Here is a 26,763-nt window from a genome sequence, read left to right as displayed (position 1 = left end):
CTGTAGCTCCTCTGCAACCCACACAGAGCTGCCAGAGCCTCTTCACACCCAGCAGTTCCTCCATCCCAACCTGCAGACCTTCTTTGTCATTCCAGCCTTGTCCACCACTGCCCACAGGGCTACCAGTGCAGGTTCACCTGCAAAGCAGAGTTTCTCAGTTCATCTATCCCTTGGCTGTCCACAGTCAACAGAGTGTATAATTATCCCTTTAGACTTCCGGTCCCTTTTTCCTGTTTGAGCCCTTGCTATGCCAAATATGGTCCCTCCCAACATTGTTGGTATGGTACCTTCTGAACCTCGGTTCCCAGTACACTCACATCTAGCCCCTCTTCCTTGGCCTTATGCCTCTGGGATTCTGATCCTACATCCACAATAGCTGTCAGGTAGCCTGACCACCAATGGTAGAAGCCCTGAATCTTCAGACCCAGTGGAACATAGGTGTACGGCCATGGATTATCCTATGTTAGTGACCAAGGTTGGGCCTTTCCAGGAGATAGTGTGATAATACTCAGCATGGTAGCACTGCTGAACAAACTAAGCCCTGTCAGACTTCCAGTCAGCTGGAGCATGATAAGGCCTAGATCACAATGATGGCTCAGGCCTAGTTCCCTGCAGCTGGCTGGGCTGTTATGGGACCAGGTCACAGAGACTCACTGAGCAGCCTCCCATAAATGGGGTGGGTCATGAAATGGCACAGAGCATGCTAAGATCTCTGGGACAACCCTTCCTGTCAACTGAGGCATAATGAAGCCAAGTCACAGTGAGACATCAGGAGCAGCTTCCACAAGCTGATTAGATTGTCAAGCCAAGACAGATATTGGATGTCAAAGGGCAGGGTTCTAGTCTGGACTAGAGTCTGAAGTGGAAAGGGAAAGGATTTAGTAAGGCAGGAACCAGGATGAAGACTGGAAGTTGCAAATCCAACTAGCAGGAGTCAAGGAAAAGGAAACCTGAAGCAAACAAGTATGACCTAGGATGCTAGGAACAAACAGGTGGAACCCAGGGACTAGGAAACTAGGAATCAAAGATAGGAGCCCCCAAACTAAAAACAAGTCATCAGAAGCCCACGGCTAGACAAGACATCTGCCCTATTGAGTACTGCAAAAGCTGCTGCTTATAAGCAGGTAACAATGCCCATGCAGCCACTGAGGTTAGCTGGGGCAGTTATGTCCACTCAGGTAACCAGGCTAGTTGAGGGCATTTTAGCCTGCCTGCAGCCCTGGCTCTTGACAGACACAGTGAAATCCTGGATATAGCCTCTTTTGCCAGCTGGACCCAGAAGGGCCCATCTCTTGATGAGGTCCCTGGAGCAGTCCTTCCTTTTTTCTGTGGCATGATGGGTCCAAGTCACAGTGATGTTTCCAGTAAACCCTTTCCAGTCATCTGGACCATGAAGGACTCAGGCCATGGCATCTTTTGCAGTCCTGAGCCAGGGTGGACCCAAAGCATAGTGATATCCCTTGGGCTTGTCCAACTGCCACATTGGCCATAATTGCACTGAGGTCACAATAAGGTCCCTAACACAGCACTTAAGGCTACCTGAGCTATATTTGGCCCAGCTATCTAGGCCATGCTGGGTTCAACTCATTGTGTTACTGGTGTTTCTGCCACTACTTGGCTAGGGTATAGCATGACCTTTGCCACAGTGATGTCCAAGCGGTGTCTTCTTCAGCTGCCTGGCCCATGGTAATGTCAGAGGCACAATGAAGTCTCTGAAGCAACGCTTCTGGCCAGCTAAGCAGTGCCAAAAGGCACGTCTCTTTCTTGGAGTGACAGCACCTAGTCTAATAGCTTTCTGGGGGTCTCAGCCTGGGGCCCACAATAAAGCCTCATGGATGATGCATGGAATTCCTCTACCATGAACTCATTCAGTGCCATTAACCAGTCAGTAACATGAGGGGAAACCGTGCTCTGGGGCTGTAATAAATAACATTGCTAAAAACAAAGAGCTGGAGAACTGGGTTCAAGAATGGCCCTGTATCAGTTGTCCAGACATGATGAGCCTGGGTCTGTGAGATCCTGGTCCAGGTAACCATGGTGATGCCATGTGGTTGGAAGGTGCCTATCCTTCCAGAACATTGAATGTGGAGCAGTCAGAGCTCTGGGGACAAAAATAAGGTAGCAGTAACCTCTAATCTCTCCTCTTACAGCAAGCTTCAGAGTGACAGGTATAGGTGCAGATAGTGTACCTGACAAAACAGGGCCTAAAGATAGTTCCATAATTTTTTTGCAGGCTCAAGCAGACAAACCATATCAGTTATGTGTGGTATGTTTCCAAGAGTTTTTGTAATGCAAGCAGGGGCTTTGGCAAAGAGGTATCTTATTTGGGGAACTGCCAGGGTGCTGTTCAGTGGCAGATTGGCTGTATCTAAGCCCTACTTATGGCTTATATTTTCTATTGCTGCTTAAGGATTTTGAGTGCTGTGATGCTTGGGAGTCCAGCTTGTCCTACTTGTGTAAAGGGGCTAAGTGCCCTCTCTAAAAGTATCTAAGGAAGATATTAAATAGTTTCTCTTAACAGTTCAACACTTCTAAACCAACATAACTTACATTCAAGAGTTTGAAGAGAGTTGCCCAAGAATTTACCTGACACACTAATGTCAGTTTTCTATAATCCTTGGAACACTGAAAAAATTGCATAGCATTGGAAGAAAGCCAGTTCTGTGGCAATATTTAAAAGGGAAAAACATGAAAATTCAGATAATTATAGGCCCCTTGGCCTGCTATGAATCCCAGACATAGTCAATAGGGGGCTTTGATTTAATGAAGAACTAAAAGAGGGAACTACAGTTAATGCCAATCAAGTTGACGTATGGAAAATAGATCTTGACAACCTAATATGATATCTTTCTAAATGAGATTATAAATTTGTCTGATACTGGTAACAGAGCAGATATAAAAGATTTTAGTAAGGGATTATTGTGTGTCCTGGTTAAAAAAAATTATCAGGACACACAATAAATGAATTAAGAAGCATCTAATTAGTTTCAAAATTTAATTATAAAGGAGGGAATCATTATCTGAGGGGAGTTGTCTAGTGGAAGCAGTTCTTGGCCCTGAGCTATTGACTAATTTTACCATGACCTGAAAGAAAACACTTCTTTGGCAATCCCTTGCAGTTGAGGATGATTGTCTTCCATTAAAGTCTTATCTGTGGGTCTAAAGATATCTGACAAAGCCAATCCTGGATCTACAGATTCTGTTGCAACTTGGGCACATATTTTCATTCAAGGTAGGTGGATCCAGATTCTTGATTCAGTCCATGATATGCTGTTTGTTCCTCTCCCGCATTTTTGTCTCTGGTTGTCATTGTAAGTTTTCAAAGTACTGAGATCCTTGCAGCAGACTCCTCCTCCATTTGGAGTGGTCCTGGGTGATAGTATCCCATGAGCTGATGTCAATGTTACATTTTTCAAGTTGGCCTTGAGGATGTCCTTGAAATACATTCAATACTCTCCCCTTGAGCATATGCCTTGATTGAGCTGAGAGAATAAACCTTGCTTCAGGAGTCTGGAGTTGGTCATCTGGATGATGTGGCCAGCCCAGAGAAATTGATGTCGACTGATCCTCACCTCAATCCTTGTGGTGTAGCTAGAGAAAGGACGCTAATGTTTGTGTATATTCTTCCCACCAGATTTCGAGGATCTTCACAGGCAGCATTGACGGTACTTCTCCAATGACTTGAGGTGTCTCCTGTACACTGTCCACATTTCAGCTCTGTGCAGAGAGGTGGAAATTGACAACTGCTTGATAAACCATAAACTTGGTTTCAGATCTGATGTTGCAATCTTTGAACATTCATTTCCTCAGGCATCTGAAAGATACACTTGCATGTTTGAGGCAATGTTGGATTTCTTCGTCCATGTCAGCCCTCTGTGAGTGATGGCTTCTGAGGTATGAGAAATATGCAACATGCTCCAGAGCAGGGTGCAAATTATGGGAGAGCTGGGGGGGCTCAGCCCCCCCCCCCCCATAAGACATGAAAGCCCTCCTTTAAGATTTGAAATTCATAACCTGGGGGTCTCCAATTGCATTGCTCCTTCCATTGAACCAGTTTAATTATTTTTTTTGCAGACCCCCACAAGAGTTAAAGTGTAATTCGAGCCCTGCTCCAGGGTCTCACCATGAATCTGAATTACTAGATCTGGGGACTTCTTATTAAGAGCTTGCTGATGGAGGACCATAGTCTTCTGAATGTTAAGTGTCAGTCCCATTTGCTTGAATGCCTCAGTAAAAATGTTGATGATTGCCTGAAAGTCTGCTTCTGAGTAAGCACATGCTGCAACGTAATCAACATGCTGGAGGCTGATGGTTGAAGTTGGGATGGTCTTGGTTTTTGCTCAGAGTTGGCTGAGATTAAACAGCTTACTATCCATTTGGTAGTTTAGCTCTGCTCTGACTGGAAGCTTGTTGGTGGTCAGATGTAGCATTGCGGGAAGGAACGTTGAGAAGAGTGTTGAAGTGATGGTGCAACCTTTCTTAACTCCTGTTTTAACCTCAAAGGAATCTATTATAAATCTGTAACTGAGAACCACCGCTTGCATACTGTCACAGAGCAGGCAAAGAATGGGGACAAATTGCACTGAGCATCCATATTTCAGAAGGATCCTTCCCTGCGCATCTTGGTTGACAGAGTCAAAGGTTTTTGTGAGGTCAAAGAAGGCCATATAGAAAGTTTTATGTTGTTCTCAGCATTTTTCCTGCAGCTGGAAAGCTGTGAAGATCATGTCAGTTGTGCCTCTTGATGCCACCCTAAACCCACACTGAGATTCCATAACTGTAAAGGGGGGAATCATTATCTGAGGGGGTAGTTTTCTAGTGGAAGGAGTTCTTGGCCCTACACTATTGACTAATTTTATTATGACTTGGAAGAAAACCAAGTGATTGCTGAAAAGGCTTCCCAATAATACAGAGATTGGGGAAGTGGCAAGTATTGAAGAGGATAGGGCACTGCCACAAAGCTAGGCTGAGTAGGTCTGATAGCCCCATTTCTCCTTCCTTTGTTCATCTTGCTTCCTCATGATTTACATGGAGTTATATTGTATTAACCTTGTGCTTCAAAACTTGTGTTGGGTGCCTGCAGGGATCAGGAAGAAATCTTTCCCCACTGAGTGCATTATTTGGCTATTACAACTCATGGAACCAGAACAGGAACTATTAAAGAGCCAAACCAGCTGCTCTCTCTAACTTGTTCCCATATGCATGAAAAATAAAGAAAACATTTGTCTTATGAAGTCAAAGTTTTGTAGGTATCCTTTTAGTAGCTTCTGGTCCAAAGCAGCTTGTAGCTGTGGACAAGATGCAAGGCCACCACTGGCTCCCATGGCTGCAGCTGGCTGCCCTGCCATATCAGTTGCACAGCACACACCTCACTGTCCATCATGTGTGGCCTAGGTTTGAGCTACTGTCCATCATGTGTGGCCTAGACAGTGCTCACCCCAAATGGCTCCTTCAAAGTGGCTTCCCCAAAGGGGGCTGGACATGAGCATAGATCAAAACCAAGTTGCAGGGTGAATGGAAGGATGGAGCAGAGCAGAAACTGAACCCGACAGAGTGACTAGATTTGCTTGGCATGATTTGAATGTCATATGATTTTAGGGGGGGCTGTAAATTGTGACCTCTCTGTGCAGAAGCCTCCTAATTGGCACCCCCAGGGCCCCACAAGGCCCAGCTGCTTTTCAATCAATCTGATCCAGCAGGCAGTCTTCAGAGCACTTGGAGTACAGGCTTAACCAGCAAGTTCATCTCGGTCCTCTCTGGTCAAGGCTAGTCAAATTAGGCCCACTTACTGGCAGACAGCTCTGACCAGCTTTCCATTGGACAGCTGTTCTCACACAGCTGTGCTTGCATCCTGCACTGCAGTGAGCCCTGGGCCCAATTCTGGGCCCGGTTCCTCCCATGCCAGCTCCCTGTAGTTAAGATAACACAAGGCTGCACACTAAGGGGTGGTACCATGGCACCCTCTGACTATCCAGGCTTTCCCCCATACAGAGTCCTACATTCAAGTTAGAGTCCACAGAGGCTGGGAGGCAGGGTCCAGTCTTTGTCTTTGCTGGCCTCTTAAGGGAAGAGATGCTGGGGCTTGGGAGGCTCAGATAGAGAGAGCAGGTACAGGTTCCTATAGCATGTCCCTCAGGGATGGGATTGTAAAATGTTCGCTCTGACACCACAGGTTGGCCCCAGCTCCAGAGCTCAGAGACTCTGAGGACCCAGCCTCTAAGGCTTGCTGCATAGGTGTTTGCAGTTCAGCAGGTTGGTGGTGCCCCATATCCAGCACGGTTCGTACTGCTACCCCAGGCATATAAGGGGACCCTGGCTCTGCCCACTGCTGCTTTTCTGCATCTTGACTTGTGCTTTAGGAAAACACTCCTATCTCATCTCTAGCAGGTAAGGCTGAGCTGAGCAGGGGAAGTGGCCTGTAGTTGAAAGGGAGGGCAGGGGGTAGACTGGGGCCCAATACTGCAGCTGGAGAAAATAGCAGTGATCCTGTTCTCATCTGTTCAAGCTTGGTCCCCATCTCTGGAAGTAACACAATGATCCATAGTCAGACTTGAGGAATCAGTATTATTCTTATTGTATTTGCTCTTAGGTAAAAAGCTGGAGAGAGGAGGGGTGGGCATGGACATAGATACTGGTGGCTGGGGCAGGGGGCTGGGAGTCTATTCCTGGCTCTGTCACCAGCTCCAGGGGATGCACGGGCATCCAGGCTGGCAGGGGCTATTCTGATTTTCAGTGCATGTGGCAAAGAATCTACCCAGTGACCTGTGAGCCTCATCACAGAGCTCCAGTGCAGGTTCTGGAAAGAAAGGGTTCCAACTGCCTCTCAGCATAAAAGGGGACATGTGACCCTTCTGGCTATGACAATGTCCTCATAGGGTGTAGCAATGGGTTTTCTATCTCTTTTCCAAGTGATGTCCTTGACTACTCCTGAATCAGGGCAGAGCATGCCAACTCCTGCCCCTCCCCATCTGCCACCTTGGGGATGCTGTTATACCACTCAACCAGGGGGAAGAGCTAGATCAGGACTTCCCCAATCAGCTTATGCAGGCGGTTAGGTCAAGGGATGTTATTGTCATGGGTGACCTAAACTACCCAGACATTTGCTGGGAGGAGCAGACAGCCAGGTCTGACCGCTCGCGTAGGTTTCTGGCTGTATTACAGGACCTTCACCTTATCCAGAAAGTGCACAGCCCCACTAGGGGTAACGCTTTGCTGGACCTGGTCCTGGTCACGGGGGATGACCTGGTGAGGGGACTGCAGGTCCTTGACCACCTGGGGAATAGTGATCATCACCTGCTGGATTTCACTATCCAATGCAGGGCGTTTAGGGCTCACACCAAGGCTAAAGCCCTTGACTTCAGAAGGGCCAGCTTCAATGAGCTTAGGAGACTAGTGGGGGAGGCACTGAGGGCCCAGAAGGTAGAGGAGATGGGAGTCCACGAGGGATGGTCGTACCTTAAAGGGGCGATCCTCCAGGCCCAAAGGATAACAGTCCCTGAGAGAAGCAAGGGGAGTAAGAGTGCTCAGAACCCCCCTTGGCTCAGCAAGGGCATTCAGCAATGCCTGAGGACTAAAAGGGGGAGTACAACCAGTGGAAGGGAGGAACTATCACCAAGGAGGAGTACTCCTCCTCGACCCGTGAGTGTAGGAGGGCTATTAGGAAGGCCAAGGCAGAGATGGAACTCAGGCTAGCGTCCAGGATTAAGGACAACAAAAAGTCCTTTTTCAAGTACACTGGGAGCAAGAAGAGGGCACCAGGCAATGTAGGCCTCCTGCAAGACACAAACAGTAATCTGGTGGCCACGCCAGACAAGAAAGCTGATATTTTTAACAGTTTCTTTGCCTCTGTTTTCTTGAACAGGAACCGGGATATCCCACCTACCAGAGGTAGGGACAGTCTTGGGGATAGCTCTATCAAGCCTTCAGGTAGTGCAGATGTAGTTAGGGATCTTCTGGAAGGGCTGGACATTTTTAAATCTGCAGGTCCAGATGCCCTCCACCCAAGGGTGTTGAGGGAGCTGGCAGGGGTCATCATGGACCCCTTGGCCCAGCTGTGTGAGCATTCATGGTCATCTGGCCAGGTGCCAGGAGATTGGAAACTGGCTAATGTGGTCTCTATTTTTAAGAAGGGGAGGAAGGAGGACCCAAGTAATTATAGGCCTGTAAGCCTCACCTCAGTGCTTGGGAAGCTCTTGGAGAGAATCATCAAGGAGCACATCTGTGGGGGGCCTGCAGGAGAGATCATGCTCAGGGGCAATCAGCATGAGTTCATCAAAGGCAGGTCCTGCCTGACCAACCTGATTGCCTTTTATGACCAAGTAACTAAATCCTTGGATGATGGTGTCACTGTGGACATAGTCTTTCTAGACTTTAAGAAGGCCTTTGACACTGTCTCTCACCCCATCCTCATCAATAAATTAAGTGACTGCGGCATTGATGCCTGCACAGTTGGATGGGTAAAAAATTGGCTGATGGGGCGCACCCAGAGAGTAGTGGTGGACGGGTTGTACTCAACCTGGTGAGATGTGAGCACTGGGGTACCCCAGGGCTTGGTCCTCAGGCCCGCACTGTTTAACATCTTCATCAGCGACTTGGACAAGGGGGTGGAAAGCACTCTGTCCAAATTTGCTGATGACACTAAGATGTGGGGCGAGGTGGACACACTTGAAGGGAGAGAGAAGCTGCAACTAGATTTAGACAGACTACAAAAGTGGGCAGATGAGAATAGGATGGGGTTCAATGTAGACAAATGCAGGGTGCTGCACCTTGGGAGAAGGAATCTACAGCATACAGACAGGCTGGGGAGTTCCCTTCTTGAAAGCACAGAGGCGGAAAGGGATCTCAGAGTCACTATTGACTCCAAGATGAACATGAGCCGCCAATGCCAGACTGCAGCCAGCAAGGCCAGCCATACCTTGTCATGAATCCAAAGGTGCATCTCAAGCCGGTCCAGAGAGGTGATCCTCCCCCTCTATGCAACTTTGGTCAGGCCGCAGTTTGAGTACTGCGTCCACTTCAAAAGGGATGTGGCCAGCCTGGAGAGGGTTCAGAGGAGGGCCACCCGCTTGGTGAGAGGGCAGCAGGACAGGCCCTACGAGGAGAGAATGAAGGACCTGAACCTGTTCAGCCTCAGCAAGAGGCGGCTGAGGGGGGACCTGGTGGCTGCCTACAAGCTCATCAGGGGAGATCAACAGCAAATAGGTAGAGCTCTTTTCTCCCCAGCACCACCTGGGGTGACAAGGAACAATGGTCATAAGCTGATGGAGAATAGGTTTAGGTTAGAGATCAGAAGGCAATATTTTACAGTTAGGGTGGCCAAAATCTGGAACCAGCTTCCCAGGAAAGTGGTCCTTGCCCCTACCTTGGGCAAATTCAAGAGGAGGTTGGATGATCACCTGTCTGGGGTCTTGTGAACCCAGCATTCATTCCTGCCTGTGGCAGGGGGTCAGGCTAGATGATCTGTTCAGGTCCCTCCTGACCCTAGCTACTATGAAACTATAAAACCAGTGCCAAAGCCCCGTCTTGCACCCAGGCCAGTTATTTCTGGCTCTTAGTGAGTGGGGATGAAGGGACTGGCACAGCACTACCAATTCCCTACATGTGGAATTGCGTTCCTGCTCTGGGAGCAGCCCTCTAGCTCCATGGAGTGCTTGGCTCACAGTTTGGCTGGGCTCTGGCATGGCTTTGCTGGGACTGTGCTCATCCAAGCAAGTCAAATGCTTGAAGGTTCAGCTCATAAGGGCAATGATTTAAAGGCAATGGGAACCAAATTCACCCCCAGACATGGCTGACTCTTCAGCATGGTGATTCCTGGAATCACATCAGGGTGTCTCTCTTTCTCTCAGACATATTGTAACTCCATCAGAAGTCACTGAGTGGGTTGCTTGCCTTGGGCTGGGCTGGATGGTCATTACATAGCTGCTGGCTGTCTCTGCATTCCCCGAGGCATATCTGTGTTACAGAGCCACTGCCTAGCAGATCTCTATCATCAGAGTCCCCAGTAGAGAGGCAGTGTGCGCTGGCAGAAAGAGTTTTTCTTTCTATTTAGCTCCAGCACCTCCCCAAACAGCATATGCCAAGGTGACCAAAGTCCTTTTTCTGTCAGCAGAGTTGTATCTATACAGAGGGATTTGCTAGCAGAGATATCTCCACTGTGGGGAGTGATTCAGCAGGAAAGTGTAGCATAGACCTGATTAGAGTCTCCTCCTTGTAGGATATCTCGCTCTTGGCGTCTCTGTATTTTTTTCTATTCTCAAACTGTAAGTAAAGGCTGAAAGAACAGCTGGCCTCCAGCTAGACTCAGCTGTGGGCCTTGCGCACAGCTGGACTTTTACTGTTTGTTCTCAGCCACAGTCCAGTAAAGCATGATCTCAACTTGCAGGAGCCTTTTTTTGACAATTCAGTAGGATTCAATGCAGAAGTTATGATTTCACTGCCTGCAAGGTCAAGTCCTAGGCTGGTTATCAATGAGGGATGAATATGTCCTAGTGAAGGGGGAGGGGAAGAGGTCATGAGTCTCAAGAGAGCTACATTGTCATGGGTGGATGTGGGTACTTAAAAATCAGCCACCAAGACCCTCCACAGCCTTAGGAGAAAAATTCGCCTGGTATCCCTAGGACCCTTTGGGGCAGTAATAGTAAAGAAGTGTCCACACATTCACCCAAGATCCTGGCCCCACCAGGCTGGTTGCTGCGCTAACCCCAAGTGAAAGGGAGATCCCCATCTGAAGAGAAGCAGGTGAAATGGGAAAGAGAAGGTGGGTGGTAGCTGTGGGAGAGCATATCTGGGACAGACTACTCAGGAAGCCAGTGTTTCAGGGTTTCACCCACAGCTCAGCTCAGGATGTGACACTGGCAGCACAGTCCCTTCTGTCAAAGCCAGATTGGACAACCCTCACTCTCCTGAATTCCCAGCAGAGCCCCTGGAGTCATCCACAGAAAACACATGCCTTGTGGTAGCACACGTGTAACCCACTCTCTGATGTCTCATGTGATGTGTCTCCTTGTGTTCTCTGCCCTGCAGGTAGGGGATGGTTCAGGAAGCCCCTGCTAACCAGACAGCTCTGACAGAGCTCATCATGCTGGGCTTCACAAGCCAGCCCAGCCTGGCCTGCCTGCTTTTTGGGCTTTTCCTGGTGATGTACATGGTGATGCTTCTGGGGAATGGGTTAATTGTTGCCCTAGTGTGGGCTGACCCATCCCTCCACACTCCCATGTACTTCTTCCTCGTCAGCTTGTCATGCTCTGAGACTGCGTACACACTGGTGGTGGTGCCCCGGATGCTGGGAGACCTGCTGTCATTATGCCACACTATCTCATTCTCTGCCTGTGCCACCCAGATGTTCTTTTTTGTGGCACTGGGTGTGACTGACTGCCTGCTGCTGACAGGCATGGCAGTGGACCGCTACATGGCTATCTGTTCCCCACTGCGCTACAGTGCCATCATGAACTATCGCATCTGCTGTGGCCTGGTGGGGGGTGCACTGACAGGAGGGGTCCTGTTCTCCCTGATCCTCAGTGTCCTGGTCTTTTCCCTGCCATTCTGTGGCCCCAAGCACATACCGCACTTCTTCTGTGACATCCCTCCTGTGCTGCGGCTGGTCTGCCCAGGAAATGAAACCAGTGAGACAGCCATCCATGTTCTGGTTGTCCTGACACTCATCCTGCCCTTTGTCTTCATCCTCCTCTCCTACATCCGCATCCTGATGGCTGTGCTGTGCATGGGCTCAGCCCAGCACCGCCGCAAGGCCTTTTCCACCTGTGGTGCCCACCTGACTGTGGTGCTCCTACACTACAGCTGTGCTATCTTCATGTATGCCCGGCCTAGGGCCCACTACATGCTAGAGAAGGACAGGCTGATTGCAGTGTCCTACACTATTGTCATCCCCATGCTCAACCCCCTCATCTACACCCTGCGTAACAATGATGTGCAAGGGGCTTTGCACAAGCTACTGGGATGTGGGCCTCTCACTCCCAAGGGGTAGCAGTCTTGGGCTAGATCCCAGCAGGGCAATGAGCCTGGAGGACCCTGTTCTCTTGATCTCTATAGCCATCACAGCCAGAGCTGAACAGACCCTTCTTGCTGGCTCCCACCTTCTTTCCTCTGTTAGGGTCACAAGTGACATCACCATACTGGCTAAGGGTTTGTCCTGTTTCCACCACTTGCTGCTGCAGGCCTTTCAGGGAAGGGATTTATTTTGGATTATTTTCTGTTGGTCTTTTTATTATTTTTATGAGAGGAAAATCAGACCATCTTTGGAACAGCTGAGAATTTTGAATGTCAGGTTCCAAGACTAAACTTTGGGAAGTGGGGAAGATTTTCAGGCTCAAGCAGCAGGTGGCTGTGTCTGTATTCCAGTACCTAAGGAGGGGCTGGTTTTCAGAGGAGCTGAGCATTATTCTTAGAGTAGCCCTTGCAAATCTCTACTGGGAACAGGGGTCTTGGGTAGAGGGTGCTGCACACTCAGGGGCTGTATCCTTACCTTAGGCCCATACTCTGGCATCATCCACAGCCCCCTCCTATGCATACACACAATCCCATCCCCAGAGGATGCTGGTTTCAGCCCCTACTCAATGACCTGCTCAGGGTTGTGGGTTATCACCTGTGTTACTTGCACTATCAAATGAGCCACTTTGCAATGAGGACACAGGCTGAATCCCTATAGTGCTATATTCCAGGGCCTCCTATGTACCCCATAAGACAAACAAGGTCTCTTACAATGTGCTCCCACAACTCCTACCAGCACACCCAGGGAAATACAGCACTGGTGAGGACACAGGAATTTGAGTAGGGCTCTACAGTGTAGCTGCTGCTATCCAAGTACCAATCCATGACCCTAGCTCCACCCTAGGTCAGTGGAAACAGGCCCATCTTTGTGAGGGATGGTAGGCATCCCAAGGAGCTCAGAACTTGAACCAGCACAGGGTGGGAGGGAACCAAAAATGATGTGAGTTGCCCAGGTGCGCAGGTTTTGAGCTTGTAGAACCCAGGTCCTGAGTCACTGTCCAGGGCCTGGTCCCCCGGATCAGCTTGTGGGCACGCCAACTGCCTCCCCACCAACCTGATACAGAAGGGGCAGGTTCCAAGTCCTCTGTTTGCACACAGGTTATCGTGTCTCTATCATTTTTATGGAGAGAATCCAGCAAACAAACATTGCCTGGACTGCATTTCTCACAACATACTTATTTGCCTCAGAACCTCTCACCAAGTCTGTCTACCCATCTATCTACCCTGATACTCATGAGGCCCTAATACTGAAAAGTAAAGGAACTGGGAGGAGGGGCAGGGGCTGTGTTAATTTTGCTATAATGAGCAGGTTAAGGAAGTCAAGCATTAAAACCAGGTCAAGATTTCAAATTCTGAGACTGGCCTCCTTGTTTACCATACCAACAGCCACCTTTACAAAACATTTTATCTTCTATTTAAAATGTAGGAGAAGAAGGCCAAAAATCCCAGTTAAAGCTTTTGAAAAAAAAGTTTTAAGTAAGGTTTTCATTTGCAGTGTTTCCATATGCTTTTGAGGTAGAGAAGCTTACAACCTCCATCTCTTTGCCGTTCTTGTAGATAGTGTGAAAGATGGCAATAACTATCCTTTCTGAGGGAAAAAGGAAATGTTAACAGAGATCAGCTGAAGCTGCTAATACATGCAGCTGTGGACAGGACACCTCATTACTCTTACTTACTGCCTCATTACTCAAGAAACCCTGAGGCAGGGATCTAGAAAAGCTGGGGGTATGAGGCTGTGTTCCCAGAGTTATCTATGAGTCAAAGAAAGAGAGAGCAAGAGTATGATGCCACTGGGCAGCAGCGACGCTGCAACTTAAAGGAGTAGGACCTGCTCCAGTGAATGTTTAATTAGCTTACACAAAGTGGACTCGTGTCCAGAGCGAGGACAGAGGGCCCCCCCACCCCAGGATACCCAACAGCTTGGTTATGAGAGGGCACTGGAGCACTGGGAGTGGGGGCCAGAAATCCTCTGAAGCAAGGGAGGGATTTAAACCTTGGTTGGTCACATCCCAGCTGAGCAGTCTAACCAATGGCCTATGAGATAAGGGGAACGGTGGGGGATGCAGTTTTAGTTTCTAAATGATCAGATTGACACACTTCTTTTGAAGGAAGGGTTTAGAAGCTGGAAGACACTTAGGGCTGGGAAACCTGAATGGACAGAGCCCACAGTGAAGGCCCACTTCAGCCTGGAGTGAGGGATGCCTGAAGGTCAAGCTAAGCATTGTACCATCAGAGTCCCTCTTGTGAGCCTAACTTCTATGCCCTAAGAAAATGCAATTTGAGGCATATACCCTTACAGGGACAATTTCAGCCTGATTGTGAACATTTGGTCATGTTAGAAGCAACCAAAAACTTGATCTTATAGTGGAAAGCATTGGCCATTATAACTCTAGGCAGTAACATCAGGGCCTTCCACAAAAATCTTCTGACTTCTGCATTAGGAGCCAGAGTGTATTGCAACTATTACACATGGAAGCAGATGTAGGCTCCTACATGCATTTCTATTCATTCTGCTCAGTCCCTGAAAAACTGCTAGTACAAAAGGTGGGTGGGTCCTTCTTCTCACTGCTTTTCTGTGACTCAGCCATAAAGCTAAGATGATGGTGTGTTAAAAAGGATGTGCATTAATGGATTTTCATGGACTCTACTAGATTTTTATCTTCCAGCCCCAGCCCTGAAGTCACAGGGCCCATGCTAGGAAATTCTTATATCTCAGTGCCAGCCCCATGTCTTGGGGCGAGCTCTGGAAGATTCTTGTCTCCTGGCCCAAGCTCTGCAGTCATGAGGCCCTGCGATAAGAAGCTCCCAGCCCAGGCCCAAGCCCTGTGACTGTGCAGCTCAGGCTGGGAGATAAGAATCTCCCAGCACCATCTCTGTGACCACGGCATTGGAGCTAGGAGATAAGAATCTCCCAGTGCTGGCCCCGTGTCTGCAGGGTTCACTGGGAAATAAGAATCTCCTACTACCAGCCCTGTGACCACAGAGCTTGGGTTGGGAGATACAGATCTCCCAGCCCAGGCCCTTCAATCATGGGACCACGGCTGGGAAATTAGAATCTCCCAGCCTCTGCTCCCCTATCATCATTGGGAGCCAGGGTTTGGAAGCTCCCTGTTTCCAGGGCAGGGGGACATTGTCCCTGCCCAGGCTCCAGTAGCAGAGCCCACCCTGGCAGCAGGCAGCTCCCAGGGGCAGGGAACAATCTCCCAACCCTTGCTGCTCAGCTGACTGGGAGCACATTTGCCATCTACATGTGTCGTACTGTGCAGTAAGTAACTGAAAGTAAATTTGCTATGTGTATTTACAGGTAGCAAATTTACATACAATGAAAGCAAATAATTGAGCAGTAAGCTACTTACTTAGACAGTGACACTTACTGCACAGTAACTAGCTCTAATCTTGAGTAAAGCATTTCATGTAGACGTGCCCAGTTTAGTGGAATAGAATCTGGCTTGTACTTGTGTGGACACTCAATTCCCTCAAGCTCTGCATGTCATACAACAGAAGAGGTCATAGATACACATGTTTTTGGGAAATGGATTTATTTTTGCTGTGGCAATGACACATGCCCCACATGTCATAGCAAATCATCACGATAATTTCATCTTTATGCTTCTCTTCTCCACTTTCAGATCCCCTTCCCCCAAACCTTTCTTAGCCAACAAGTCCCACGCCAAAAAATAAGCAACAGTTGCTGTTGGCATCAAACAATAAATGGTCAGAGATAAAACTATAATCCTCACCAATTGGTGTGGTTCCATAGAAACTAGGTTAGGTCACACAATTTTATATCATTCTTTCACAAGAGGGGAGGTCTAATTTATGGATAACCCTTGAAAAATCTTCTTATATTCCTATAAAGCCCTGGCTTTTCCTGGTACACTACTAAGTTAAATACTAGTGCTATGCAAACAATTATTAAATACATTAAAAGCTGGATAAATGATGAGTCTTAAGGATCCTATCTACAAATAGAAAGTCACCCTCCATACCAGTGTTTCTAGTAGGGGTCACAATGCTTCCTGAAGAAAATGTAAGACCATTAGGGCTGTGCAAAATTTCAGGAGCCATTTCATTTTGGAGGTATTTCGGGCCGTTTCAACCCCTGAAACACTAAATTTGAATCGAAATGGAAGGCTCCGAAAGAGCTCTAAAATGAATTGGAAGGCTCTGAAACCTTTAGGGAATGTTTTGGAGAATTATGGAGTTTCAGAGCTGGGCTTGAAGGGAAACAAAAACTAAGAACTAGGAGGAGAAAGAGTGATCTGATATTGACAGCTAGCTCCTGGTTCGATTCATAGATTTCATAGACATTAGGGCTGGAAGGGACTGTGGCAGAAATGCCACCGTCTGTGTCCCTCTTCAGAAATCTGTCTCTGCCAGCATGAGAGGCTGGTGTTGAATTCCTCAGGGTGGGGGATCGGCCTCCCTGTCTACATGGCAAAAGCCTGGTGCCTCGGAGGCAGATGCTCTGGTCACCTGGGGAGGGGGAGGGAAAAGCCCCACTCACCGGCCCAGGTAGCCAGTGATGCTTTTTTAGATTGGTTGGCGAGTGGCCAGCACTGGCAGCTTCGATTGGACCAAGCTGCTGAGGTCAGAGAGGTTATAAAAAGGCCCGGGCCAGGAAGAAGAGTAACCATTAGCCATGTGAATCTGAAACTGGCTCTCTCCTCATAACCACATGCTCAAAGAGTGACCTGCCTCCAGAGGAAAACTCCAACCACCTCTGGACGATGCGTGTGAGTAAGCTACTCGAGATCCAACTAGATATTTAGCTTACAGTAACTCAGATGCATGTTTAAACGGCTACCTCAGCCATCCTAGTTTGTTCTATGGGATTCCTCTAATACTGCTCTACCTTTTACCCTGTTTCCGCCCTACCCCCTGTAATCAATAAAGTTCTCCTTTGTGACCGGTGTGGGAGACTTATTGAGGGGTGGGTCTAAATTATGACAAGGAGGCCCCTTAAGTCTGTGGACTAAGGGAGACTTTCCTAATAAGCCCCTGACATGGGAAAAGTGCCCCAAGTGCCTGTATTGGGTCTAGTACCCATTGGACGATCAGGCCTGCGTTTTCCAAGGTGCGCAGAGCCAGAATTGAGTCCAGAGCCTTGGATGGTGGCAGTGGGAAACCCAGGCTAGCGGGTGTGCTCCAGGGAAGGGGTCGGCTGGAAGTGAGGCACCCCAGGCAGGCACTCAGAGCCTGGAAGGTGGTTGGGCGCAGTGAGGTGGGCGGCTCAATGCAGGAGTGCCCCCTTCTGGCCCGCCACAGGGACCTTGGAAGATCATCGAGTCCAGCCCCCTGCCCGAAGGGCAGGAAGTCAGCTGGGGTCATAGGATCCCAGAAAGATAAGCACCCAATTTTCTCTTGAAGGTGTTCAATGTAAGTGCTTGAACCACCTCCGATGGCAGGCTATTCCAGACCTTGGGGGCTCGGACAGTAAAGAAATTCTTCCTTATGTCCAGCCTGATATGGTCTTGCAGTAGTTTATAACCATTCGACCTTGTCATCCCTTGGGGCACTCTGGTGAACAAATGTTCCCCCAGATACTGGTGGTCACTTGATAAACCTATAGGTGGCCATCAGATCACCCCTGAGCCTGTGCTTTTCCAGGCTAAAGAGCCCCATAGCTCTCAGCCTCTCATCGTAAGGTCTGTTTTCCTGACCTCTGATCATGTGTGTGGCTCTTCTCTGGACTCTCTCAAGCTTCTCCACATCCTTTTTGAATTGTGGAGCCCAAAACTGGACGCAGTACTCCAGCTACAGCCTCACCAAGGCTGAGTACAATGGGAGAATGATGTCCCGGGATTTGCTTGAGAAGCATCTATGGTTGTAAGCCAGTGCTTTGGTCACTTTACTAGCTGCAGCATCACATTGACGGCTTATGTTCATCTGGTGGTCAATGATGACCCCCAAGTCTCTTTCTTCCATAGTGCTAGCCAGCATAGCACTGCCAAGCCTATAAGGAAGCTGCAGGTTTTTCCTCCCAAGGTGGAGAACCTTGCATTTTTCAGTGTTAAACACCATCAGGTTCTCATCTGCCCATTTGCTGAGCCTGTCAAGGTCAGCCTGGATCACCCTTCTGTCCTCAGGTGTGGATGCTTTGCCCCAAAGTTTGGTGTCATTGGTGAACTTGGCCAGTCCACTTCTGACTCCAATGTCCACACCATTAATGAAGATGTTGAAAAATATGGGTCCAAGGACAGAGCCTTGGGGGACCCCACTGGTCACAAGGCACTACGATGATTGACTTCCATCAATTAACACCCTCTGGGTCTGACCACGAAGCCAATTTGCCAGCCAGTGGATCGTGGTGGGCCCAAGGCCACAATTGGCCAGTTTCGCCAAGACGTGATCATGGGATACCAGATCAAAGGCGTTTTTGAAGTCAAGGTATATGACATCAATCTCTTCTCCCTTGTCTATGATATATAGAGAGTCCTTAGATATATAGGGAGTAAAAGGAAGGCCCAGGGTGGAATAGGACCCTTACTTGATGGGCATAAGCAATTGGTGACGGACAGGGGGGACAAGGCTGAACTCCTCAATGAGTTCTTTGCCTCAGTGTTCCTAAGCGAGGGGCACGACAAGTCTTTCACTGGGATTGTAGAGAGGCAGCAGCAGGGTACCAGACTACCAAGTGTAGACCCTGAGATGTTGCAGAGGCACTTGGAGGAACTGGATGTGTTTAAGTTGGCAGGCCTGGATGAGCTCCATCCGAGGGTGCTGAAGGCACTGGCTGACGTCATTGCACAGCCACTGGCAGGAATATTTGAACATTCATGGCGCACGGGCCAGGTCCCGGAGGACTGGAAAAGGGTCAATGTGGTCCCCATTTCCAAGAAGGGGAGGAAGGAGGACCCAGGCAACTATAGGCCAGTCAGTCTCACCTCCATCCTAGGCAAAGCCTTTGAAAAAATTATCATGGCTCACATTTGCGAGAGCCCGGCAGGAAAAATTATGCTGAGGGGAAACCAGCACAGGTTCATAGCAAGTAGATCATGCCTAACTAATCTAGTTTCTTTTTATGACCAGGTTACAAAACACCTGGACACAGGAGTAGGGGTTGACGTTGTTTACTTAGACTTCAGGAAGGCCTTCGATACGGTATCCCACACCATACTGGTAAACAAGTTAAGAGGCTGTGACTTGGATGACTACACAGTCCGGTGGGTGGTGAATTGCCTAGAGGGTTGTACCCAGAGAGTCGTAGTGGATGGGTCGGTATCGACCTGAAATGGTGTGGGCAGTGGGGTCCTGCAGGGCTTGGTCCTTGGACTGATACTCTTCAATGCCTTCATCAGCGACTTGGACGAGGGAGTAAAGTGTACTCTGTCCAAGTTTAGGGATGACACAAAACTGTGGGGAGAAGTGGACACACCGGAGGGCAGGGAACAACTACAAGCAGACCTGGACAGGTTAGACATATGGGCGGAAAACAACAGAATGCAATTCAACAAGGAGAAATGCAAAGTGCTGCACCTAGGGAGGAAAAATGTCCAGCATACCTACTGCCTAGGAAATGACCTGCTTGGTGGCACGGAAGCCGAAAGGGATCTTGGAGTCCTAGTGGACTCCAAGATGAACATGAGTCAGCAGTGTGACGAAGTCATCAGAAAAGCTAATGGCACTTTATCGTGCATCAGCAAATGCATGATGAACAGAACCAAGGAGGTGATACTTCCCCTCTATCGGGCACTGGTCAGACCGCAGCTGGAATACCGCGTGCAGTTTTGGGTGCCGCGCTTCAAGAGGGATGTGGATAACCTGGAGAGGGTCCAGGGAAGGGCCACTCATATGGTTAAGGGCCTGCAGGCCAAGCCCTATGAGGAGAGACTGGGGCACCTGGACCTCTTCAGCCTCCGCAAGAGAAGGTTGAGAGGCGACCTTGTGGCTGCCTATAAGTTCATCATGGGGGCAGAGAAGGTAATTGGTGAGGCTTTACTCACCAAGGCACCCCTGGGGGGTACAAGAAATAATGGCCATAAGCTAGCAGAGAGCAGATTTAGACTAGACATTAGGAAGAACTTCTTCACAGTTCGAGTGGCCAAGGTCTGGAATGGGCTCCCAAGGGAGGTGGTGCTCTCCCCTACCCTGGGGGTCTTCAAGAGGAGGTTAGATAGGCATCTAGCTGGGGTCATCTAAACCCAGCACTCTTTCCTGCCTATGCAGGGGAATGGACTCGATGATCTATTGAGGTCCCTTCCAACCCTAACATCTATGAATCTATGAATCTATGTGATAGGTTACCTGGTCATAAAAGGAAATGAGATTGGTCAAGCAAGACCTACCCGCAACAAACCTGTGCTGGCTATCCCTCAGGATGTTGGTGTTGGCCAGTCCATTAAGGATGGCCTCTTTCATAAACTTTTCTAAGACCTTCCCCGGGATAGAGGTCAGGCTGATGGGCCTGTAGTTTGCCGGATCCACTTTCCTCCCTTTCTTAATAGGCACCACATTGACCTTCTTCCAATCGTCAGGCACTTCACCAGAGCGCCAGGAGTTCTCAAAGATCCATGCCAGAGGCTGGGCTATGATGCTAGCCAGCTCCTTGAGTACCCTGGGGTGTAGATTGTCAGGGCCGGCTAACTTGAAGGTATCCAGCCTCTCGAGGTGTTCCTTCATGAGGTCAGCATTGATGGAGGGCAGGGAATCTCCCTCACCCAGACCTCCCTGTCCCATAATGGACATGGGCGTCCCATGGGACTGATAAAAGACCGACACAAAGTACCCATTTAGTAGGTTGGCTTTTTCCTGGGTGTCGGTCGTCAGTTGTCCCATCTGGTTTAGCAGAGGTCCAATGTTGCCCTTGCTTTTTCTCCGGCTCCCCACGTATCTGAAAAAGGACTTTTTATTGTCCTTGATACTCGAAGCTAGCTGGAGTTCAGTTGCAGCCTTGGCTTTCCTGGTTTGCTCCCTGCAGGACCGGACTAGTGCAGAAAATTCCTCCTCGGAGGTGAATCCCATCCTCCATCCTTTGTAGGCCTTTCTTTTTAGCCTCAGGAAGTCTGCTAGATCCCTGGAGAGCCAGGGGGGCTGGTGTGCCCTCTTGCTGCCTTTCCTCCGAGATGGAATAGAATTAGCTTGTGCATTGAGGATCGCTCCCTTGAGGAGCAACCACTCTTCCTGAACTCCCCTCCCTCTGGGGTTGTGGTCCCTTAGGGCCTCACTGACGAGACTCCTGAGCTTGTCAAAGTTGGCTTTCCTGAAGTCAGGACTTCAGTGTTGCTGACTGACTTGCCAGCTTTATGGCAGATGGTGAAGGTGATCAGCTCATGGTCACTGTCCCCCAGCTTCCCATCAATCACTAGGTCGCTGATTAGGTCATCCCCAGTAGCCAGTACCAGGTTGAGCAGCGCTTTACCTCTCATTGGCCTGTAGACTTCTTGAGTCAGGTAGAGGTCATCCACACATGATAGGAAGCTTTGCGACCGCTCGGATTTTGCTGAGTGATCCTCCCACGAGGTGTCTGGGTAGTTGAAGTCTCCCATGACAACCATGGTCCTGGAGCATGCGGCCTCAGCCAGTTCCCGGGCAAAATCCTGGTCAAGCTTTTGACTTTGGATGGGAGGTCTGTAGTAGACTCCCACTGTTGTGTCCCCTGTGCCATGTTCCCTACAGATTTTAACCCAGAGGGTCTCCAGTCATCCACCCTGGTCACCAATATCAGCTTGCAGGGATGTGTAGCTTTCCTTAACATAGACAGCTACACCCCTGCCCCTTTTATCTACTTGATTTCTCCTGTACAGGGTATAGCCATCTATACCTACTTCCCCAGCTCTTTGATCATTTCCACCAGCTCTCAGATCATTTCCCCAGCTCTTCCCAGGGGTCTTAGCCCCCAATCTATACGCAGAGTTTCAGCAGGTTGCTGCTGCAGGCTGGGGTCAGCAGCAGTCACTTGGTGCAGCCCATGCTGAGCAGACTGTGGTGCTGCCACTGGCCCCAGCCTGCAGTGTCAGCCTGCTGAAACCTGGTGTGCCAATCTGGGGGCCTGTGCCCCCCAGGAGGAGTCAGGGGAATGATCAGGGAGCTGGGGAATCAAACCAGGGGCTGGGGAATTGAACTGGGGGCTGAGCAATCCCTGCTGCACAACCTGGCTCTGCAGGGAGCAAAGATCCATGCTGGGGTCTGCTCCCACCTCTGCCTGCCCCATGCAGCCCCAGATCTCTGCTTCCTGTGGAGCCAGGTAGCATGGTAGGGACCAGCACTTCCTTCCCACACAACCTGGGTTTGCAGGAAGCAAAGATCCATGCCAGGGTCTCCTCACCCCCACTGCCTGCCCCATGCAGCCCCACATCACTGGGGCAGTGCGGGTGGGTAGGAGCGGCAAGGAGAACCCCAGTGCGGATCTCTACTCCCTGTGAAGTCAAGTAGCATGGCAGGGATCAGCAGGCTTGCTCGCTGCTCTGTGCTGCTTCCCTGCCCCATGTCCTGGTGTGACAGGGATCAGAGATCTGCGTGGGGGTCTTCTCGCCTGCACAGAGGGCAGTGGCCCTCATCCTGCCCCAGATGAGCCACCCATGGCCCCATCCTGCTCCCCACTGGGGTCCTGCAGTCCCCAGCCCCAAGCCCTGCCCAGCGGGGTAAGGCTGTGCAAAGCTTCCCTTGTAGCCTGTTCAAAACAGATTCAGAGGAGATTCAGCAGAGCCAAATCTCCAAAACAGATTCAACCAAAATGAAACAGGACAGTGATCTGAAACACCAAAATGAATCACTGTCCTCCGAAATGGCCAAATCCGAAACCTAATCAAAACACAGCCTTTTCACACAGCCCTAAAGACCGTTACTGGTAAAATGACACAACAATTGTCTCAGCAGTAAATAAAGATGAGTGTATGCTTATTTTAAAGACCAGAGAGAGGCCAATGGCCATCTGGGCACTTCTGAATAACATGAATCTTAAGAGAACCAAGTTTATGTTCATAGGCCAAGGGACAAGGGCCATCATTGATACAAGATGTGGGGATAAGTTTGAAAGCCTCTAACTTAGTAGAGGATTTAAGGATGATGGTGGAAACTACGCCTGTGCAAGTCAGCAGTGATCTGATCTGGCTTCGGATCTGGCCACTTCGGATGGCTGTGATCCAATCCGGAGCTTAGGAGCCGCCTCGGAGATCCGGCCATAGAGTATAAGGGGGAATCAATTAAATATCTATAACTTTGTTCTTTCTTGTCTGATTTGGATTAAACTTGCAGGGGTGGTAGCCTCTGATGAGAGCATAAAATCTGCCAAGTTTCAAGAAGATCAGTATAAGGGTTTGAGGGGAAATGTACCCCAAATTCTTGAAAGCCAAACTCAGTCACTGCTGTGTTACAACACAGCGGGGTCAAAACGGCAGGGTGGTAGCTCTTACTAAGGCCACAAAGCCTGCCAAGTTTCAAGGAGATCGGTGCAGGGGCTTGGGGGGAACTGCACCCCAAGCTGCGGACAAGCAAAACTCGTGCCATGGGTGACACTGCGTGTGCTAAGGTGCATGGTGGCCTCTGCTGTGATGCCTGCCAGCTGTGGAGGAGATTGGTGCAGGGGGGTTCTGGGGCCTTGCACCCCTCCTAGCTGCTGACAGGCAAAACTCATGCCAAGACTGTTTGCCTTGGGGCAGTTGATCGCCTGTATTGATTCTTTCCTCTCCTTAGCCTGGTTTTGTAGGTGCTAATTGATGCTCGTTAAATCCTTATGTAGTAGCTAGGTCCTGGGTATTGAGCTGGTCCCTGAGTGAATCATGAGTGATTGATTGGTAACTGATAACACAGCAGTTTAGCAGCCAGGCCTGCAGCAGTGTCTCCCCTCCGCACCCCAACACAGACAGAGTCAGTCCCACAGCACCCATGGCACAAGTTTTGCTTGTCTGTAGCTTGAGGGGCAGTTCCCCACAAACCCCTGCACCGATCTTCTTGAAACTTGGCAGGCTTTGTGGCCTCAGTAAGAGCTACCACCCCTGCAGTTTTCACCTTACCATTTTGTGACACCTAGATGTGACATGATTTTTGCTTTCAAGAATTTGGGGTGCTGTTCCCCCCAAACCCCTGCACCGATCTTCTTGAAACCTGGCAGGCTTCATCCTCTCTGCAGCATCTACCAGCTCTAAAAATTTCATCTGAATCAGACAAAAAACAATAAAGTTATAGATATTTTATTGTTTCCCCATTATACCCTATGGCCAGATCTCCAAACTGCTTCAGGAAGCCAAACGAGGCAGCACTTCGACCCAGACGTGCTGCTTCGGACCCGAAACATCCAAAGCTTCTCCAGATCCAAAGCTCTGTCCAAAGCCTCACACATCCCTAGTGGAAACTAACTGCACTGGAGCTCCCAGCAAGCAAACATTATCCATGGTCAAATGAAGAGATATGAAACATAGCTAGAGAAATGATGACCCTTCAGTATGCAACATGAGCACAATCTTTATTGGATCCTAGGTTCACCCTTCAATAGAAGTGAAGAATTAGACAGGATTCTGAGGAGAGTTATGAATATATTTGAGCCTGGGAAGTGTAAAGTGAGAGATTAGAGGAGCTGAATTACTAAAACCTATCAGAAAGAAAGTTAGGTGGAGATTTCATCTTGGTCTAGATCTAGAGGAATCTAGTTGTGGAGTGGATTTGTGAGAGCAAAGGGTTTTCAGTCTAGCTCTTATACTGTGAATAATTGGTTGTATTCAAGAATCATGGTGTGAGATCACTGTGGTTCTCATGGCTTCTATAGCCCTTACCATGTAGGAGTACACAAGTGTGAGGTAAATGCTCAGACAGAGCGGTAGGAAACAGGGAGAGGAACTTGCCTGGCATATTCATGGACCTTGTATATCCCCTCAGTTTCCTTTAATGCTCTTGTGCTGTTTGCTCTATAGTCCACATGTGGATGAGTCTCAAATTCAAATTGAAGCTAATGGCACAGGCATATAGCCCAGTAAACAATCCTTCAGTAATGCAAGTGGTAGTCACTATAAAATTTTACTTCCATGCATGGTGAGCCCAGCGGGCCATCTTGAATGAAGCAGAAGTGGTAAGATTAAATGCAGAAAATCTAAAACAAACAAAAAAAAAACATATGGTACAGTGTCTGTTCAGGAGAAACCAGAGAGGAACATAGAGAGTAGAGGTGGCAGATGCAACCCATTGGCAAGAGGCACTCTCTCACCAAGATCAAAGGACTGCCTCCCTGTCTTATCTATAGAGGAAGAGAATCAAGACAGCAGCCCCTTCATCATCTTGAACCCCCATTTCTCAGGCTAGGCTTTCTGCTACTTTCGAGATTAAACTATACTTTATTTTGAAAAGAAATGTACATCCCAGCACTCAACACTTGTTGCAGAGGTAACAGGGAAGTTCTTCCAGCTACCCAGCAGACCCAGGCAGTTGTGGAGCCCCAGTTTATATGAAGGGCACTGCCCCACGGGGATCCCATTTGAGATGGGGAGAATATTGGGAATCTTCCCAGGAGTGGGGAACGTGGAACTCCTGCCTCCTGAAAGGGAGAGAGGAGATGGATGAGAGGAGAAAACAATGCCAGTTGTCCTGAATCATGACACTGAGAGACATTTAGTCAGATATACACAGACTTTGCCTTTGCAAATGTTCTCTTCAGTGCCCCATGCACATCCTTGTTCCTCAGGCTGTAGATCAGGGGGTTCAGCAAGGGAGTCACACTGCCATAGAACACAGAAATTAATTTGTCCTGATCTGAGACAGATTTGGTCTGAGGCCTCAGATATATGGACATGGCTGTGCCATAGAATATGCCAACCACAGCCAGGTGGGAGCTGCAGGTGGAAAAGGCTTTGATCCTCCCCTGGGCTGATCGGATACGCAGCATGGCCACGCCAATGTGTGCATATGTTGCCATGATGAAGACAAAGGGCACCACAAGAAGCAGTGGACCAGAGATCCGCATAATAATCTCACTGTCGCTGGTATCAGAACACACCAGTTTGAGAAGCACTTGCAGTTCACACGTGAAATGGTTGATGACATTGTGTCCACATAGGCGTTTTTGTGGTGTCCCTACTGGGATAAGAACTGGGATGAGGGTGATGGTCCAGGAGGCTGCTGCCAACTTCATGCAGACCTTTCCATTCATGATGATGGTGTAGTGCAGTGGGATGCAGATGGCCACAAAGCGATCATAGGCCATGACAGCCAAGAGCAGGCACTCAGTCATGCCTAGGTAAAGGGAAATGTAACTTTGGACCAAACACCTCTTGTAGGAGATGGTAGCTTTCTCTCTAAAGCAGTTTACCAGAACTTGGGGGGCAGAGCTGGTAGAGTAGCAGATGTCAAGGAAGGAAAGGTTGCTGAGGAAGAAGTACATGGGGGTGTGGAGCTGAGGGTCAAGCCAAATTAGCACCAAAATGAGACTGTTCCCCACAAGAGTCACCATGTAGACAATCAGCAGAAAAAAGAAGAATGGGACCTGTGCCCAGGGATGCTGGGAGAGTCCCAGCAGGATGAACTCTGTCACCAGTGTCTTGTTGTGTCCTTCCATGGTGTTTTCAAGGCTCAGCTGCTGTGGAGAGGCATGAAAATCAAAGGAAATGAATGGTGTTAAATGGGAAACATCTGAACTTACCAATAAGGAACTGATTCATTGTGTTCAGGAAGGGACAGCAAAGATCCTAGGTTTTGTGTGGTCAGTAGGACTCCTTGCTGTTGTGTGCTTCACATGGCACTTTGGGGTAGCTTTTGCATTAGTGTCTCATTAAGTGGTACATGAGAGAGACAACCACAATGGGAGAAATTAGGAACTACAGATGGAATGGT

At 49.0% G+C, this 26,763-nt stretch overlaps 2 protein-coding genes across 2 annotated transcripts; one reads left to right on the top strand and one right to left on the bottom strand.

Annotated features, from left to right (window-relative positions):
- Positions 1-11,029: 11,029 nt before the first annotated feature.
- On the top strand, positions 11,030-11,983 carry LOC102566782 (olfactory receptor 10R2). The gene has a single exon (XM_006268857.1). The coding sequence runs from the start codon at positions 11,030-11,032 to the stop codon at positions 11,981-11,983; it is 954 nt and encodes a 317-aa protein (XP_006268919.1).
- A 13,566-nt stretch (positions 11,984-25,549) lies between these two features.
- LOC102566546 (olfactory receptor 13H1) lies at positions 25,550-26,488 on the bottom strand. Its single transcript, XM_006268856.1, has one exon. The coding sequence runs from the start codon at positions 26,486-26,488 to the stop codon at positions 25,550-25,552; it is 939 nt and encodes a 312-aa protein (XP_006268918.1).
- Positions 26,489-26,763: the final 275 nt, after the last annotated feature.

Source organism: Alligator mississippiensis, chromosome 5 (genome assembly GCF_030867095.1).
Source record: "Alligator mississippiensis isolate rAllMis1 chromosome 5, rAllMis1, whole genome shotgun sequence".
In the NCBI taxonomy this organism is placed as follows: Eukaryota; Metazoa; Chordata; order Crocodylia; family Alligatoridae; genus Alligator; species Alligator mississippiensis.
The sequence above is the reverse complement of the archived record's forward strand: the minus strand, read 5'-3'. Positions and strand labels throughout refer to the sequence as shown.